This window comes from Drosophila willistoni (assembly GCF_018902025.1).
Source record: "Drosophila willistoni isolate 14030-0811.24 chromosome XR unlocalized genomic scaffold, UCI_dwil_1.1 Seg144, whole genome shotgun sequence".
Taxonomy (NCBI): domain Eukaryota; kingdom Metazoa; phylum Arthropoda; class Insecta; order Diptera; family Drosophilidae; genus Drosophila; species Drosophila willistoni.
Genome location: NW_025814057.1, coordinates 8,869,195 through 8,888,026, shown reverse-complemented (window position 1 = coordinate 8,888,026; position 18,832 = coordinate 8,869,195). Strand labels below are relative to the sequence as shown.

At 34.1% G+C, this 18,832-nt stretch overlaps 2 protein-coding genes across 6 annotated transcripts in view; one reads left to right on the top strand and one right to left on the bottom strand.

Annotated features, from left to right (window-relative positions):
- The first annotated feature begins 1,465 nt into the window (after nucleotides 1–1,465).
- On the top strand, nucleotides 1,466–11,341 carry LOC6638897 (SEC14-like protein 2). 4 transcript variants are annotated; one of them, XM_047012211.1, is made up of 7 exons: nucleotides 1,466–1,585; nucleotides 2,164–2,296; nucleotides 9,246–9,315; nucleotides 9,385–9,428; nucleotides 9,503–9,620; nucleotides 9,681–10,493; nucleotides 10,552–11,341. In XM_047012211.1, exons 2-7 carry the CDS (start codon nucleotides 2,243–2,245, stop codon nucleotides 10,695–10,697), a joined length of 1,245 nt encoding a protein of 414 aa, XP_046868167.1. In that variant the 5' UTR covers nucleotides 1,466–1,585; nucleotides 2,164–2,242; the 3' UTR covers nucleotides 10,698–11,341. The 4 variants fall into 4 exon arrangements, with proteins under 4 accessions (XP_046868167.1, XP_046868169.1, XP_046868168.1 ...); XM_047012213.1 differs by having other exon boundaries at nucleotides 1,475–1,529; XM_047012212.1 differs by having other exon boundaries at nucleotides 1,475–1,536.
- A 4,159-nt stretch (nucleotides 11,342–15,500) lies between these two features.
- LOC6638899 (palmitoyltransferase app) overlaps nucleotides 15,501–18,832 on the bottom strand; it is a 71,072-nt gene continuing 67,740 nt past the window's right edge. Inside the window, exon 11 of one of the 2 annotated variants that reach the window (XM_002061796.4) lies at nucleotides 15,501–16,582. In XM_002061796.4, the coding sequence (XP_002061832.2) occupies nucleotides 15,657–16,582 (926 nt within the window). In that variant the 3' untranslated portion in view covers nucleotides 15,501–15,656. The remainder of the gene's footprint in view (nucleotides 16,583–18,832) is intronic. The other variant, XM_023178261.2, reaches the window with a different exon arrangement.

The following is an 18,832-nucleotide window of genomic DNA, read 5'->3' as shown; positions in this document are numbered from 1 at the left end:
AGTCACTAGGGTCCTTCGTACGAGGTTCCCAGTAGGAATCATTTTTTACCATAATAAAGTTGAAGTAGCAAAATACCAGTTAGCCACTAGGGGCCCTTCAAACGAGGTTCTCAGTACGAATCATTTTTTAAACGTAATAAACTGATGGACGCTTGGGCCCCTGGAATTCAGAAGCCCTGTAAGCTACTGGAACTTTAGACATTGTTTTCAAAATTTTAGAAACTTTCTTGCTTATGGCAGTTGAAAAAAAAAACTTGAATCAAATTGAAAATGAACGCATTATTAAAGCCTTACACTTACAGAGCAATTTACTTCAAAAACTTTTGACTGTTTGATGATTTAAAATCTAGTAAAATTACGCCTTACGTAGAAGTGCATTGTTGAAAAAAGATAGCCAAATAAAATTGTTTGTTTGTTTGTAAGAAGTCGTTTTGGTTTTATTCACATAAGCGATCATACTTGATGTAAAAGGGGGGCCCTTCAATTTGAATGCCCGGTGGGCCCTCAGGGTCCCAGTCCGGGCCCGCGCGAATATAATCCTAATCAATGTTTAATACAACGGCATCTATCTTATCTCCTTAAACACTTGTTTATATTTGTGGAACATGCAGAAATAGTACTCAGAATTGCCAATTTTGATAAGAGACCCCTTCAATATCAAATATATACTCCCAGGGCTGACTGATAATACAGTTCACAATCAAATTGAATATTAAACAATAGAACAAAGAATAAAATCTTTGATTTTAGACTACATAAAATAAAATATTAAGAGAATAAAGATAATCATAAGCTTTATTCGTATACTACCACTACACTCTAAGCCAATTCCGTGCCATTTTTATTTACTCTCACAACTAACCGAATTGAGATAGTACAAATTGTTTGCTTTTAATATTTATTCACAAACTGTTTGTTTTACCAAATTATTAAGGCCTAGACGTAATAATTTTTGATACAGCCTCAAAAAACATTTAGATTGTCTCTTTGCTTTGCTCATTGCCTTTTGGCAGTCTCTTTCTGTAGTCCTTATCTGATCTTTGAGGTCACTTGCAAGTGCTAGTACCAGGGGCGGATCTATGAGGTGTAACTATTTGAGGTGTAGTTGGTCTTGGATACAGTTTAAGTGAGAGTAAGAGGGGCTAATTTGCATTTGAATCCCTCTTGAGAATCCGCCACTGATAGCTTAAGTATATTGTTTAGATAGAGCACCTGTAAGTTTGCATATCTGTACTCTTCTTTGCCTCTCTCTGTTGCTCTGTTTACTCGCCCTCTCTCTGTCTAGCTGTTTTGTGTATCTCTCTGTTGACCCGGCTTTAACTTGGCGTTAGCTCTCTATTTCTCTACCTCTCCGTAACTTGAGGGCCGGCGTTGCTCTCACTCTCTCCTTCTCTGTCTCTCATTCGCATTTGGCATGCTTAAGTACCGCTTGCTCATCACTCATACGCCAGTTTGGTCTCCGCGCTCAAAGCGAATGCATCGTTCAGACTGAGGAGACGCGGGCTTTGTATATCGGGCGATATTTTTGGGTATCTGGTATCGGTATCCGGGGTTATCTCGCATTGTCGGAAAACAATTCTAAAAAGTTGGCAAACAAATTGCCAGCGTGTTGGCTAGTTATTTTTTACTTTGTTTTTTTTGTTGTTTTCAATTTTATTGTTTTTAACTGACTGTGCTTGTGATTTATATGCGTGTTGTGTGTTTGTGTGTGCACTTTTGTGTTGTTAGATAATAATTGTTATTATTATTATTATTACCCTTCGCGGTCCGAAAGAAGTTTAAAAACCAAAACACACAAAAACCTCTCACAGAGAAGATACACAAAATTTACATTAATTACGCTCAAAATGTGCAGCTAACGGCAACAAACAACTAAATAATAGTAGAAAGTTTTTATTATTATTATTTTCGGTTAAGAGCTTAATACCAGCGAGAAGAAGCAAAAAAAAAAAAACAAAAAAGACGCAAAACCCAAAAACGAACAAAACCGAAAAGCTAAATTTTGCGTGTGAAAAAAGAGACGAAAAAGAAATTTGATTTGCCTTTCTTCTGCTATTTTGGTTTATTTTTTTCAATTTCATTTCTTTTCTTTTTCGGTGTTTTTTTGGTAACTTTTTCTTTGTTGTGTGCCAAAAAAAAAACAACAACAAAAAAAAACAAAAGGCCATATAAATAGTATTTAAACGACGCTTAAATAAATAAATAAATAATCAAATTGGTAAATAGATAAAAGAGGCAAATAATGTCCGGTCCACTGCCCGAAATAAGCGCTGAACAGCGCCAGACACTGGAACAGGTGAGAGAATTTGCAAGAGTAGAGCAAAGAGGTTCTTCTATACACTGGGTCTCTCTGTCTCTCTTTCCTCTAGTTATACGAATATACACTTTATAGATAGAAGGTATATCAGATGTTTCTTACATTTGTCGTTTGGAGTAGAAATCAAATCGATAGTTAGGAACTTTGTTTCATGAAATTGAGTGGAATTATGATTATGGTTGAGACTGACTAAATTAAGACAAGATAATGTAAAAAAGCGATGCATCTGCTTCAGTTAGGGTATCTGATGGTTAGCAATTTGTATTCATGTTCTTTATTGCAAACAACTTCTGGCACTGTGCTCTCAATGATAAGGAAAAACCCATGTAAATGGAAATGATAAAAAAAACACCATGATAAATATATGAGTACAAAGATTACAAAAGATATGCAAATAAAATTTAATTATATTTAATTTACCTGAATAGAACAATGATAAAGACTTTTGCTTCAAACATATTATGTGTACATATCTATGTACATTGTTTTTTAGATAAACTATTAAATTTAAGTTTTGAGTCTAAACTTGAGGTATAAACTTCATATTCAAAAGAATTTGCATAATTCAGGTCGAATCTGTTAAGTTGTTTAGGTAAATTAAATAGGATCTGGGGACTACTTACAGATTTCTCCAAGGAGAAATGTATCAACAATGAGATAGAACAATCAAGAGACTGGATAAACATCTAAATAAATCTTTGAAAAAGATTAGGTAATTATATTGGGGGCAAGGCTTTATAGCATTATATATTTTTCCATTTAATATTCCCCTAGAAACCAAAGAGTTGGTCAAGATCTTACAAAACTTTCCCAAAAGAATGAAAAAAAGAATTTTAAATTATTCAACAATTATTCATGGCACGATCATAAATTACAATTAATGGGCTTAATGGGATCCCAAGGGATCACTGAACTGATTTAACGTTAAATGAACTATGACTAATGATTAGTAAAATGGTTTAATGACTCCCAGATGTAGTCGACGGATTGACGGGTTGTTCCCATATTATAGGAGAAACAATTCTATTTGCTTGCCAGTTTACTAAGCCGAAATGCAAATCGCTTCAGTTTTTGGCCAGATTAAGGCACACTGTGCTGTTGTCCCGCTGCCGCTGTCGCTGCTCTCTGGTCAATAGCCCCCAATGAGACTGAGGCAATGCGCAACTCAGAAACAACAACAACAGCAACAACAACAACACAACTTGTTCTGCGCATTGCTCTCGTAATTTTTTGGTTTCTTTTCTGCCCATTGTTGATTTTGTTCTTGTGGCAGAAACTTTAAAAAATTAACTGAGTTTGCGAAATCGAAATGGAAACTGCCACGCCTACAAATAAAATATCAGCCGGCAGCAGCAGCAGCAGCAACAGGAGAAGACAACAGCGACACATGTGTGACCCACAAAATAGTGGAAAATGTGGTGACTTATGGTTAAATGGTTAAAGCAAGCATTGACTTTGTATTACCCTACAAATTATTTGCAGAACTATTGAACAAAAAGAGTATCGCTAAATTGTGTTATCCTCGAGTTTCTTATCTTAAAGTTTATTCAACCATGTCGTTTGTTGATCCATGTTAATTACGTACATACATATGTATGTATATTTGTTTATGCCCGGCTGCAGTTTTTCTGATATTACGACTTGTGTTCTACGACACAGAGCCATGAAATATAGAAACTCAGTTGAAATTAGTCATTCAGCTGATTAGTCATTTGTGGAATACTCTGAAAAGTTTTATAGACTCAGAGTTCACCTTCCTTAGAGTTAATATACCCATTTAATGACTGGTTTTTATTACAGGGTGCAAATTGAATAAACAAATGAACCGGTTGCCATCGTCGTTGAGCCACGAGTATAATTTCCTATTTCGGTGTATTGACATTTTTTTCGGTACTCAAAATTTAAGCATCACCCCCATACCCCCCACCACCCCACACTTTGTTGTTCCCTTTGTTAAATGGCCATAAAAGCGTTGGATAATTGCAATTGCATTTATTACAAATTCTAGATATAATACTTATAAATAAATATGAGCGTTGGCCCGAGTTATCACAACTTCAATGTGATCGCAATGAACTCTAGACCTTATTCATATATTATATATATATATATGTATAAGTACATACTAGCCTTAACCCATGGCTTCATTCGTGTGGAAAATATATTGTGATATTGAAGTTAATAATTGTGCACTTCGAAATCAGTTTGACTATATTATATACAAAACTTCTACATTATATGCAATAGATATTACCATATATATACATATATATATATTACCATATATATACATATATATATATATATATATATATATTCTTTAACAGCCTTCAATTATTGCGTGTTTGTAACATTCACTCCTTTAATCCCATACGGATTGCTATCGGCCTTATGCCTTAAAGGACCCGTGTTATCCGAGCCCTGTTCAATTATGTACATGGATCTGAGCAAAAAAGAGAAAATGACAAAAATTCTTAATAAATTTAAAAAAAATTCTTAATTTTGCGACTTTGTAACTTTGACAAATGTTCATAAATTTTTGGTTGGTTTATTTTTTTCAATTTCATTTCTTTTCTTTTTCGGTGTTTTTTTGGTAACTTTTTCTTTGTTGTGTGCCAAAAAAAAAAACAACAACAAAAAAAAACAAAAGGCCATATAAATAGTATTTAAACGACGCTTAAATAAATAAATAAATAATCAAATTGGTAAATAGATAAAAGAGGCAAATAATGTCCGGTCCACTGCCCGAAATAAGCGCTGAACAGCGCCAGACACTGGAACAGGTGAGAGAATTTGCAAGAGTAGAGCAAAGAGGTTCTTCTATACACTGGGTCTCTCTGTCTCTCTTTCCTCTAGTTATACGAATATACACTTTATAGATAGAAGGTATATCAGATGTTTCTTACATTTGTCGTTTGGAGTAGAAATCAAATCGATAGTTAGGAACTTTGTTTCATGAAATTGAGTGGAATTATGATTATGGTTGAGACTGACTAAATTAAGACAAGATAATGTAAAAAAGCGATGCATCTGCTTCAGTTAGGGTATCTGATGGTTAGCAATTTGTATTCATGTTCTTTATTGCAAACAACTTCTGGCACTGTGCTCTCAATGATAAGGAAAAACCCATGTAAATGGAAATGATAAAAAAAACACCATGATAAATATATGAGTACAAAGATTACAAAAGATATGCAAATAAAATTTAATTATATTTAATTTACCTGAATAGAACAATGATAAAGACTTTTGCTTCAAACATATTATGTGTACATATCTATGTACATTGTTTTTTAGATAAACTATTAAATTTAAGTTTTGAGTCTAAACTTGAGGTATAAACTTCATATTCAAAAGAATTTGCATAATTCAGGTCGAATCTGTTAAGTTGTTTAGGTAAATTAAATAGGATCTGGGGACTACTTACAGATTTCTCCAAGGAGAAATGTATCAACAATGAGATAGAACAATCAAGAGACTGGATAAACATCTAAATAAATCTTTGAAAAAGATTAGGTAATTATATTGGGGGCAAGGCTTTATAGCATTATATATTTTTCCATTTAATATTCCCCTAGAAACCAAAGAGTTGGTCAAGATCTTACATTGTGTTATCCGAGCCCTGTTCAATTATGTACATGGATCTGAGCAAAAAAGAGAAAATGACAAAAATTCTTAATAAATTTAAAAAAAATTCTTAATTTTGCGACTTTGTAACTTTGACAAATGTTCATAAATTTTTAAAAGTTATATCTCATTTTAATGCTTTTTAAACTCAATTTTGATTTAGAATGTAAATTACACTAATTATAATCAAGGTTTCTTTTCAAGCGAGATCAAAAATGTTCAAGAAACTCGGAATTCTCCAATAAACCTTTCATTTTCTGAACCTATAGTTTAGTAAATTTTTGGAATATTTAAAAAATTCATTTCTTTAATTAGAATAGTTAGATCGAATAATCTCTGTCAATCTGCATTAAAATATTAAGAACTAAATTTTATGCTACTTTCCGCAAGAAGTTGTGCTAATTATTTTCAAAAATCGGATCGAAAATATAATTTTTTTAATTTTTCCAAGATTTGATGTCATTTTAAAATATAATAAATTGTAATTTAAGTGAGGAAAAACATTTTGAAATCGGCTAGAAAGTGACCAAAATACTGTTTAAAAAATAAGGTTGATTGCCAGAAAGTACTATAAAAAAAAAAGAATTAATAAAATAGCTTTTGACCGATTTTTATTTCTGTTCTAACTTTCATATTGAAAAGCGATGTTCTAATTTATATGTTGATATCGAAAACTTGTATAGAAATCACCTTCATGAATTAGTTTTAAAACATCTTGTTGTGAAATAAATTTTTTTCATAACTGAATCAAAGAAGACTCCAAAAGTTTCCTCAAGCAACTGATCGAAAAAAATCCTGCCTAGAGCACTAGAGCACCATTTTCTCTCGACATAATAGTCATTTATGATCAAAGAATAAAATCATTTATGACTAATAAATCAGAAAGATGATTCATAAGTTTCAAATAGTTATGATCAGCAATTTTATAAAGTGCTGGATAGGTTAAGGTTAACTTATTTTTCAATTAGATCGAATTTTAAAAGATTTGATTTGATTGCTTTAAAGCTTTAAGATTTGCATGCCCATCAAACCTTCTTTCTTTACATTTTTATTTTTTGTTCAATCTTATTGCAAAAAGCGAATTGATAACGAATATATGAATAGATAATTAGCATGTCCATAACTTTCACTGAAGAAAAAATAATAAATCTTTTGCCCCGTTCCATAATATTATACCCTTGCCAAAAGGGTATATTCATTTTGTTGAAAAGTGTCTATGACTTCACCTTTCAACCATAATAAGAGGATTCCAATTCGTTCCAACCACCATAGCATAAAAACGATCGTTTGAAAACATAATTTTAGATCAAAACTTTTGTTACATTTCAAGTAATTAATTATTTTCTATTACTAATTAACATCCATGTGGTAAATATCATCCAGATGCAACTACTTTAACATAGAGTTATCATAGAAGCTTACTTATTATATGACTTAAGAAATTGTTTCCAATGTAAACAAAATCAGATGCCTGATAATATTCCATAACCCGAAAACCTGCAAATTTTTATTGAAGTCTATACTTTCAGTGTCTGCATTTGATTCTATACCTTGATGCTCATTTCTGCATAAATCAAAACGATTCTGACTAATGGGCAATATGGCAGAGCTTTGACTGGTTTTTAAGTGTTTGCATAAATTAAAAACTCGTTTACTTCTTGGGATTAGCCCGGCGATTCATACAAAAGTTGAGGGATATCACTCAAAATGAAACAAAAAATGAAGAAAAGAAATTTTTAACTTTAACATCTCATCGTGACTTTATTGATATTTGACCAATAGTAAAATGTTTATAGATGTTTTTTGCACGAATTAAAAACTCAAGAAAAGAAACGTGAAACACATATCGCACCTTTCCCATTTCTGGGAATTGTTTAGTAGTAGGCCTTAGTAGAAATTGATATTGCAAATAAGGAAATTAACTTTTTCACATTTCAATCAAAGTAAGATAAATTGTTAATTATTGCATCTTTATGGTCCAACTGGAAAGAGAGGAGTAAAAAGATTGCATATCTCTTTGATTTGCCATTAAGTATTAACGAGTTTCCAATGCCAAAAAAGAAAGTGATCTACAATTTGGTCTATTCCACAAATTCTTTTCATCTAGCCTTCATTTAGCCTGTAGCCTTTGCTATAGAAGTTTTCTTTTTGGTCAATACAATGTCATAAATTTTGTGTGGCTACTTAAAAACTTAGTCAAGTTGCAGGTTTTTTTTCAAAGTCATCAACCAAAAATGAAAGAACAAAGCAAAGACAACGATAGCCACAATACAAAAATCAAATTGTGTTTTTGGAGCTCAGTTATGAGGAAGTTTGAATAACCAAAAACAATAATCAGTCAGTCAGTTGGTTAACGCGGCGCTAATGAAGCACCAAAAAGACTGCAATTCACTTGTCCCTCACATCCATGTATGTATAAATTTCAGTGGCAAGAGAGAGAGAGACTGAAGGAGGAGGGTAGGGAGGGAGGGTCGGGAGGTAGGGAAGTGAACCTTCTCTACTACTACTACTACAACAACAACAACAACAACTACTACCTACCAGAAATGCCATTAACAAATAACTAAACGGCCAACTTGTTGTTGCTCGTTTTTTTTTGTATTTTGTTTTGTATTCAAGGCGGCCTCGTTATTGAAATCAAAGTGGTGTTGTTTCTCTTTTCAGTTGTTGTTGTTGTTGTTGGTTTTGTGGCTTAGAGCCAAGCCGAGCTTTAAATGCGTCATGAGTCAGCAGCAGCTCATTTGATAAGCCATCGAATAGGCAGGCGCACGAGTTGCAATTAAATCATTATAATTGTATTAACTATGCATTTTAACTTAATGAATATACCATATAAATTAATCATAAGTCGTTAGCCATTTGAATAGTGGGAAATCTTAGTTAATAGAGACACATCTTCTTTTCGGTCTAAATCGAAACAAAAATTGGCCATATTAACACCCAAGGTCACATTCAATTTAACAACAATTAAAGACAACAAAGCCAACAAACCAATTGCTCGACAACGTACAGACCCAGACCCAGACCCAGACCTATATACATACATATAAACATATATATTTATAATACAATAAAGATAATCTTGGTCACAAGACGCGACCTTCAACAACAACGAATCGATTTGAAGATTATTTGAATTTAGATTAAAATAAAAGTCATTTATTGGGGAATAGGGCTAATACCTAGAGCTGTTAAGCTAGACGTGATGAACTCCAAGTAAATATTGAATCCTACCTCTCTCTTTAACCAAAATCATAACATCATATCATATCATTTGTCATTAACATCTCTTTCATTCCAGTTCCGTAAGCAAATGAGCGATGTTCTGGTTGATACCCATGATGATTACTTTCTTTTACGTTGGCTACGCGGTGAGTTTTGAAATTTTTAACAATTTTCAATTCAAATAATATAAATGGTTTTGTTTTTTTTTCCACTAGCTCGCAAATGGAATCTCGAGGCAGCTGAGAAAATGTTAAGAGCGGTTAGTTTCCATATGAAAAATTCATTAAAAAGTTACTTATGTTTGTATATCTATTTTTTTTTTTGTATTTTTAGAGTCTGAAAACGAGAGCAATGTGGAATGTGGATAATATTGAGAAATGGGATGTACCGAAAGCATTAAAGGAATATCTGCCATATGGTCTAATTGGCTATGACAATGAGGGATCGCCAGGTAAGCATTAAACATTCCATATTAATTACTTTGGCTAATTCTGTCTCTCTCTGTTTGCAGTGCTCGTTTGTCCTTTCTATAACTTCGATATCTGGGGCATGATGCATTGCGTGACACGTTTTGAATTCCAAAAGTATTTGGTTTTGCTGATTGAAAGATTTATGAAATCAGCATATGAGCAAAGTCTTAAACATGGCTGGAAGGCACGTCAATTGGTGGTATTCTTCGATATGCAGGATGTGAATCTAAAGCAATATGCCTGGCGTCCAGCCGCCGAATGTGTTATATCCTCAGTGAAGCAATACGAGGCCAATTTTCCAGAATTGCTCAAAATGTGCTACATCATCAATGCACCCAAATTGTTCTCAGTGGCATTTAATATAGTGAAAAAGTTCCTCGACGAGAACACCACCAGCAAGATAGTGATCTATAAAACGGGTGTGGATAAATGGCAGCAACAGCTTTTCTCTCATGTGGATCCCAAAGATTTTCCCAAGGCCTGGGGTGGCCAATTGGTCGATAAGCATGGTGATCCTCAATGCAAATCCCTTATGGTTTGGGGTGGCAAATTGCCAGAGGATTTGTTTATAGATCAAAGCACTCAGCAGAGTGACAAAGATTTCACCGAAACGCAAGTGGCCAAGGGTGACAAACTGAAGTTGCATTTCAAGGTCAATGGCGATAAGCTAGAGGAACCGGCTCAATCTCAATTACTTTCCTGGGAGTTCCGTACCATAGACTATGACATTAAGTTTGGCATTTACAGTGTCGATGAGAAGACGGGCGAGAAACGTAGCGAAATTCCATTGGGCACCGTGTATTCGAATGAAATGGATGAGGTGGGATTCATTACCACTCGACCCAATACCACATGTAAGTGAACCATAAGACTATCATAAGTAAAGTAAATACAGCCTTTCTTCTCTTCCAGACACTGTGGTCTTTGATAACTCGGCCAGCTATTTACGCAGCAAAAAACTTCACTATTGGGTGGATCTGACTACTGAGGAGGAGGAGGGCATTACTGAGCTGACCCACCAAATGGACAGCACACAAATTGTGGCCAAGCAGCAGTGAAGCGGCGATTTGAAACCAAACTTAACTGGGAATGCTTCGGCTAGTCGAAGATTTTTATAGCCTTGCCCGGAAAATCTTAAATGATGATTGGATGAAAAGCAAACTTTTTTCCCTCTGCCCATATTATAAGAAACAATAACTTGACATTTTTAATTTTATATATTTAAACACTTAAATCAGATCAATACTGTACTTGGAATGTAAGATTCCAGAGAACATCTTTTAAAAATTCTATCTTCCTGTATATGCAAGGCTATAAAAGAATCAAGTGTATTAACCTCGGTGCAAAGCATTAGTCACAGATTCGTCAGTTTATTGTTGTCTACTGAATTTCAATTCAAACATTTTTAAACTTCTCACACTCGAGTTGTTTTATGGTGTTGGAATTGTGGCAATGTATAGCATTTACTGGCGAAGCTACAATGATAATTCATGTGATAAAACAATAAAAAAAAAACAAAAACAAACATAAAAACCAGCTCACGTTTACAGTTGCATATTGTACAGTTAGTTAGAGTCTTTATTACGTACCTAAGCGCAGCATTTTATATTTACCCACACACATATACACATATACATGTATGTAATATATTTTTTTGTTTGTTGTATAACAATTTTTGATAATCTTGTACGGTGTAATTGTTAATAAAAAAAATGATTGTGAATGAAGTTAAGAAACTTACTCTGACTAGCTGGTTGCTTGGTGGTGAAACATTTCGTATCAAAGAGAAGGTTCTGTTTTAATTTCCGTACCCTAAAAGGGCAAATGATTATTGGCTTGATGAAAGGATTCGTTTGACACCGATTTCGTCCTGATGCTTCAAAAGACATGGGAAATATTTGATAATTTCTTTTTACCCCCAAATAAGTAGGCAACATTTTTTAGAACATTTGTTTTATTCGCCTTTAAGGTATGCTACATAAATTTTCTAGTTTACCAAGCTCAAAATTACAAGTCAAAAAAATAGAAAACTGCTGATCAGGATGTCCTTTGGCCATCCAGATGGAACTCCACGTCCAACCACATCGACTGAGGTTACCAAGTCCTGGAATGTCCTTCGAAAAGCTGGAACAAATTTCTTGTCTTGCATCCTTAGATGACCCCATCTTTATGGGGTATATCGATATAGATCATCAGGAACATCCTAGGGAACCACGTTTTTTCGTCCTGCGGCAGGAGTTCTGGACTCTAGAGCTAAATAACGAGAAAAGGATTTTCTGGAGCCCATATCAGCGTAGGATCCTCCAGGATTAGAACTATGGATCTGCAAAAAAGGATTTGTAATATATTTCTATAAATAAAATAATAAAATTTAAAGGACGACCACTGAAATAAATAAAATGAATTAGTAGGCGGCTGGCTTACAACTACAATTGGACTATTTGAATTTAGAGGGCAACGATATTTGAAGTTTAAACGACAAAATTCGTACTGGGACAAATATGAAATACCAGGCCAACAGAATTACTTAGTAGGTGGCTGGTTTAAAATTATTTTAAAATGCGTAACGGACTTTTGGGCATTTGAATTTTTGAATTCAACTGCCAGTTGGATTTTTTGAATTTCGCGGGCAACGATATTTGAAGATTAAACGACAAAATTTGCTCTGGGGAAAATATGAAATACCAGGCCAACAGAATTACTCAGTAGGTAGCTGGACTAAAATTATTTTTAAATGCGTAACGGACTTTTGGGCATTTGAATTTTTGAATTCAACTGTCAGTTGGATTTTTGAATTTCGCGGGCAGCGAAATTTGAAGTTATAACGACAAAATTTGCTCAGGGGAAAATATGAAATACCAGGCCAACAGAATTACTTAGTAGGTGGCTGGTTTAAAATTATTTTAAAATGCGTAACGGACTTTTGGGAATTTGAATTTTTGAATTCAACTGCCAGTTGGATTTTTTGAATTTCGCGGGCAGCGAAATTTGAAGTTATAACGACAAAATTTGCTCTGGGGAAAATATGAAATACCAGGCCAACAGAATTACTCAGTAGGTAGCTGGACTAAAATTATTTTTAAATGCGTAACGGACTTTTGGGCATTTGAATTTTTGAATTCAACTGCCAGTTGGATTTTTTGAATTTCGCGGGCAGCATAATTTGAAGTTATAACGACAAAATTTGCACTGGGGAAAATATGAAATACCAGGCCAACAGAATTACTTAGTAGGTGGCTGGTTTAAAATTATTTTAAAATGCGTAACGGACTTTTGGGCATTTGAATTTTTGAATTCAACTGCCAGTTGGATTTTTTGAATTTCGCGGGCAACGAAATTTGAAGTTTAAACTACAAAATTCGTACTGGGGAAAATATGAAATACCAGGCCAACAGAATTACTTAGTAGGTGGCTGGTTTAAAATTATTTTAAAATGCATAACGGACTTTTGGGCATTTGAATTTTTGAATTCAACTGCCAGTTGGAATTTTTGAAATTAGCGGGCAACGAAATTTGAAGTTTAAAGAGGAAATTCGTACTGGAGAAAATATGAAATACCAGGCCAACAGAATTACTTAGTAGGTGGCTGGTTTAAAATTATTTTAAAATGCGTAACGGACTTTTGGGCATTTGAATTTTTGAATTCAACTGCCAGTTGGATTTTTTGAATTTCGCGGGCAACGAAATTTGAAGTTTAAACTACAAAATTCGTACTGGGGAAAATATGAAATACCAGGCCAACAGAATTACTTAGTAGGTGGCTGGTTTAAAATTATTTTAAAATGCGTAACGGACTTTTGGGCATTTGAATTTTTGAATTCAACTGCCAGTTGGATTTTTTGAATTTCGCGGGCAACGAAATTTGAAGTTTAAAGAGGAAATTCGTACTGGAGAAAATATGAAATACCAGGCCAACAGAATTAGTTAGTAGGTGGCTGGTTTAAAATTATTTTAAAATGCGTAACGGACTTTTGGGCATTTGAATTTTTGAATTCAACTGCCAGTTGGATTTTTTGAATTTCGCGGGCAACGATATTTGAAGTTTAAACGACAAAATTCGTACTGGGGAAAATATGAAATACCAGGCCAACAGAACTTAGTAGGTGGATGGTCAGAAAAATTGATAAAAAATCGTAAAAAAACCATAAATGTCTTTCTAACTCAGCCATTCCAAGGACAACGAGGATGTCCTTTGGCCAGATGATAATCGTTGATGACCCGCTTTGACTGACACTAACAGATCCTGAAATGTCCTTCGAAAAACTGAGATAAAAGGATTTTTATGTTTAAAGAAAAGTGGCAAATATCCAGCGAGTCCTTTAAATGATCAGGACGAGAGTTGTGTCAAAAAACTTCCATCGTCAAGGACTATCTTTGGTGCGAAGGATATCTCGATAGTCCTGCGGAGAGCTTAGATATTAAGGATTTTGTAATTTTCTCCAGATTTTTAAATTTTTTGGTTCAATTTGGGACTCTGAAAAAAACAGAAATTCGCTCATATCTCCGTCATTTTAAGGGCGAGCGGGATGTCCTTGACCAGATGGGCGTCGACTGACATCACCATGTCGTTGAGTGCCCTTCGGAAGGCTGAAATTGCATGTCCTTAGACGAACCCCACTTTTTTGATATTAGGATTGCAGTTTTATACAAAATATTTAACAAAAACATTTTGTTTTATAACTTGATTCCTAGGAAATTAAGAAGAAATACGCAGTTCATTTCAATCATGTTTCACTATTTATAAATTTTATTCTTTGTATAATTGTAATTTGTTAGTTTTTGCATAACATACGCTTAACATTTTCATTTATCTTGTTGCTTTCGTTTTGTTTGTTAATTGTTACTTTGTCTGCTCTTCCATGCAATAGAGCTGTCGAATTTTATTTGTATTTTTTCAAAAAACAGATTTTTAAATCCTTGTCACATAACAGATTTTTGTTGACTTCATGCAAATACACTTAAAATGTAAATTTATGAACATTTAATACACACCGCCATATATAGTTTTAGTTGCTTATAACATTTCTGTTTCTGTTGTGTTTATCGTGTTAACATTTTTAAGGTCTTCTTTGTCTGGTTGTGAGTCGCGTCGCGTTTGTTCGGTCTGCATTTATGCCGTTTTATCTTTTCTTGTTGTTTGTATTTATTTATATATAATCAACTTGATTTATATTGCAGGCTACTGGCTTGTCTTACAATTAGTACCAAACATTATTCAATTCTGCTCTGTTTTAGCCTTTGTTATTAATTTTAACTCTTTCGTTTATCGAATCGAAACGAAACGCATCGTAATGGTCATCGTTTTATTCTTGTAAAATCTTAAAATATGCTCAAAAAAAAAAAAAAAAAAAAACCAACAAAGTTATACACTATAACTAACCATATACAATGTACATACAGCACATTTTTATCTGTCTGTCTGACTGTGTGTGTGTGTGTGTATGGCTGCGTGTGTGTTGTATATACTTATAATTGCTTTATATGCATGCGCGTATTTGTATGTATATAAACAGTTTTCTTTCGTACATTTATCATATATATATGTATATATATATCTATGTATGTATATATTTATAGGTATACATTATAACTATAGTATTGGTTTATTTTGTCCTATTTAATGCCATTGAATTGTTAACATTGTTCACCACATTTTGTATGTATATCTATTGTTTGTTTATATATATATATATATATATATATATATATATATATATAATTCTGTTCTAAGGTAGTATATCATATTTTCTTTTTGTTATTATTTTGTTATTCTTTTTAAGTTGCTTGCTGATAGGTTGTTGCCCAGTGTCGCCCCCTAATTGAATTGAAAGTGAACTCTATTCAAAAAGTAAAAGAATATCTTTGAAGGAATTATTCTCTGTATGTCGAGTAGTAGTAGTAGTAGCCACCTCCAAAAACAAAAACCTACAGATATGTGTATATATTATATATATATGTACAAAACTGAATAATCAGATATTGATAAAGAGAGAGTGAGGAGAGATAGATTGAAATAATCAGACAATTGCTGGACTTGAGCCAATCGGATTTGCTGATGTGGCAACTGCTGCTGCCTGTTTGGCTGTCTTAACCAGGCAAGATTGTGAACTATTGCCCATGCTAGAGCCATCCAGACTATCCAAATCGAGAGCCGTGTCAATCATTGTGGTATCATGCAATATACGCAATCGATCCGCCGTTTTAACCTGCTCGGCCCCATCGCCACCCGATTTGCGTTGCGAATGCGTGGCCACAAATGAGGCAACTGGATCATCAAGATCGAGATCATCACTTAGCAATGTGGATGACAGCACAGTGTCCTGTTGATGCTGTTGCTGCTGCTGTTGCTGGCGCTCGTCAATTATGTTCGAGTAGACATGCAGAGCAGTTGGATCACTGCTGCCTCCCGTGGCGGCCGTTGCCGTGCCATTATGCGGCACATTGCTGTACATGTTCTCCGTTTGGGAAACAGATTTGGCTAGACTACGATCACCGCTAATGGCAGCTGCCAGTAGAGCGGCTCCTGCCGTTGTAGGCTTTCCAACGACAACACCAGCGGCAGCGGCAGCGGCACCACTTGTTGTAGCCCCATTATTATTGTTGGTTAGAGCCGTCTCGAAATTGGCATCGAAAAGATTGCTATAACTGCCACTGCGATGGCGCTTGTTCGTGGCAATGGCTGCCACAGCGGCCACCACCTCGGTACTGCCCACAACGACATGATCCAGTTCATCCTCGCTGTTGGCACTGGCCAACTGATTCTCATAGCTGACCGCCTGGGCTTCTGCTCCGTCGCCGAGGAGCTCCTGCTGCCGCTGCTTGTGATGGCGATGACTTCGATATTGTCTCGCCTGTGTGGCTGTCTGTTGGCTATACATTGGCACATCCATTTGGGCCAATGGTATCTCATTGTCCACCAATTGGGCTAAACTATTGGAATTACCTGCGAATGAAATTGCAAATAAAATTGGATTAGTTTATCAATTACATTCACAAAATGAATACAAAAATAATGTAGGCGGGGGAATAGAGGGGAAAATACATTTCAAATTCTTATAAAAATAAAAAAAATACTCATTACAATTAATTTGCCAAACAAATTTTAAATTTTGAGTACAGGTGTCTTTTTTTAACTATCATATACGTGTACATTTGTGGGTGCGTGTGTGTGGGTAATAAATTATATAATTAAAGCTAAAAGAAAGTTACAATTGAAATTTGCAAATGCAAATGATTACAATAAAAGGCTGCAAATTAAAATAACAAAAAAAAAAAAACCGATTGTAATTTAATTAAAATTAGTTTAGCTACAGAAATTAACATGTCGAACATGTAATGTAAATAGCTGCCAAAACATTGCCGACATCGGGGTTACTATCTCCCCCCCTCCTTCTCGCCACACCAAAACCCGTATTCGGGTTCGGCCTAGTCGAGGTCAAAATGGACGATTTGATGGGTGACAGTTCTGTTGATCCTGTTCCCAGTTAAATACCCTTGCAAAGGCAAATCAAAAACAACAAAAAAAGTTGAAACTTATAATGGAAAATAAAATATGTTTATATCGTAATAGGGTATATAACAACTTCGGTGTTTCGAACACATTGTTTTCCATTTTTAGTTTGGTGTGTGCACTTTGATGAAAACTGTTTGAAGCGGGTGGAGCGGGGAGGGGTAGAGCAAGTTAAAGTTACATAGTCAGAGCGGGTGTGATTGGTATTAACATATAAACACTTAAATCAATAAAGAGCATAAAACATAATTTTAAAAAACTAAATATATGTAGATTCATGTGTCTATTGTTTTTTCGTTTTTGCTGTTGTTGTGTTTACAATAAATAATAAATAAATCTATTAACTAATTATACAAATTGTATGTAATCATAATAATTAAAGTTCATTAAATATAATAATCAAATATGAATAGGGTGCCAATTCTTAAGCATGCCACAAACAAAAACCAAAATACGTTTTACAAATAGAGTGAGAAAGAGTGAAATGGAGACAGAGAGAGAGAGAGAGAGATAGATAATCACTGTGTAAATTGCTCTTAACTGTTATGCGTTTTGGTTTTTCCAAAATTATTTAAGAATGGAATGAATAAATGACTCAAGAAATGAATGAATGAATGGAAAAAGAAAAATGCAATGCAAATTATACGAATAAGCTATATATCGTATATATCTAGCGATTTTGAATGTATGCTCATATCTATTGGCAGGGAAAAAAGAACTTAAAAAAAAAGGCGGGAAATGGGAATTGCTTTTCTTTTTTCTTGGGTAAAGTGATTGGTCGGATGCTTGGATTTAAGCTGGTTAAATGGGATTCTTTTTTGCATCAGTAAATAAATGTATATAAGCATTGTTTAATATATATATTTGCTTGTCAAGTAATTAATTATATACTTTTGTACATACATTAGCAAAAACAATTACTGTTTTTGGCTTTTGGCATTTTGTTATATATTTTGTTTGTGTTTTGTTGTGATATTTTTGGAGAAAACTCACCCAATTGAGGCTCAAAATGCATAAGTTTACTCTAGTTTTAAGCGCGCAGCCCTTTGCAACAATTTCGCTCAAATTTTGTTTTGTATTAGGATTTTTTTTTTTTTTTTTGTCAAATTTGTTTATGTTAAAAATGTATTCAGAGTGCGAGTATTTTTCCATATAGTCAAGTTGTATATTGAAAGATAATAGAAAGAGTTAAGGTGACATTAGTGTGTGCGATCAAATCAGGGGAAAATAATTATTATAATTTTCACATTTGTTTTCAGATTTTTTGTTATTTTTTTTTTCGATATTTCGTTTCTCTATAAAAAATATATATACGACAATATTATTGGGAATTGAATGGGGAATAGTGGGGAAAGTTGTGAATGGATGGTTTGGTATGGCTATGATCTATAGAAATCAAATACAATTATATATATGTATTTATATATTGAGGGGAAAGAGAGAGAGAGAGAGACTTGGAGTTTAGTAGTTTGGATTGGAGGGTGGGAGAGGTGACATGGGGGATGGTAGATAGCTCGAAATATATGTTTATGGCAGCGGTGACAGCGACAGCGAAAAAGCATAGAAGCTTTTCATTCAATTTTAATGAAAACAGAGAGCGATACACAGAGAGATAGATAGAGAGATAGAAGAGAGAACCTGGGGCCCACACTTCTCGTCATCATCATTATCATCATTATGTAC

Bases quoted from the DNA above. Each gene is read 5' to 3' on its own strand.
- LOC6638897 (XM_047012211.1), top strand. From the start codon at position 2,243: ATGTCCGGTCCACTGCCCGAAATAAGCGCTGAACAGCGCCAGACACTG. The intron at 9,316-9,384 runs GTGAGTTTTGAA...TTTTTCCACTAG, and splicing joins TCTTTTACGTTGGCTACGCG to CTCGCAAATGGAATCTCGAG. The intron at 9,621-9,680 runs GTAAGCATTAAA...CTCTGTTTGCAG, and splicing joins TGACAATGAGGGATCGCCAG to TGCTCGTTTGTCCTTTCTAT.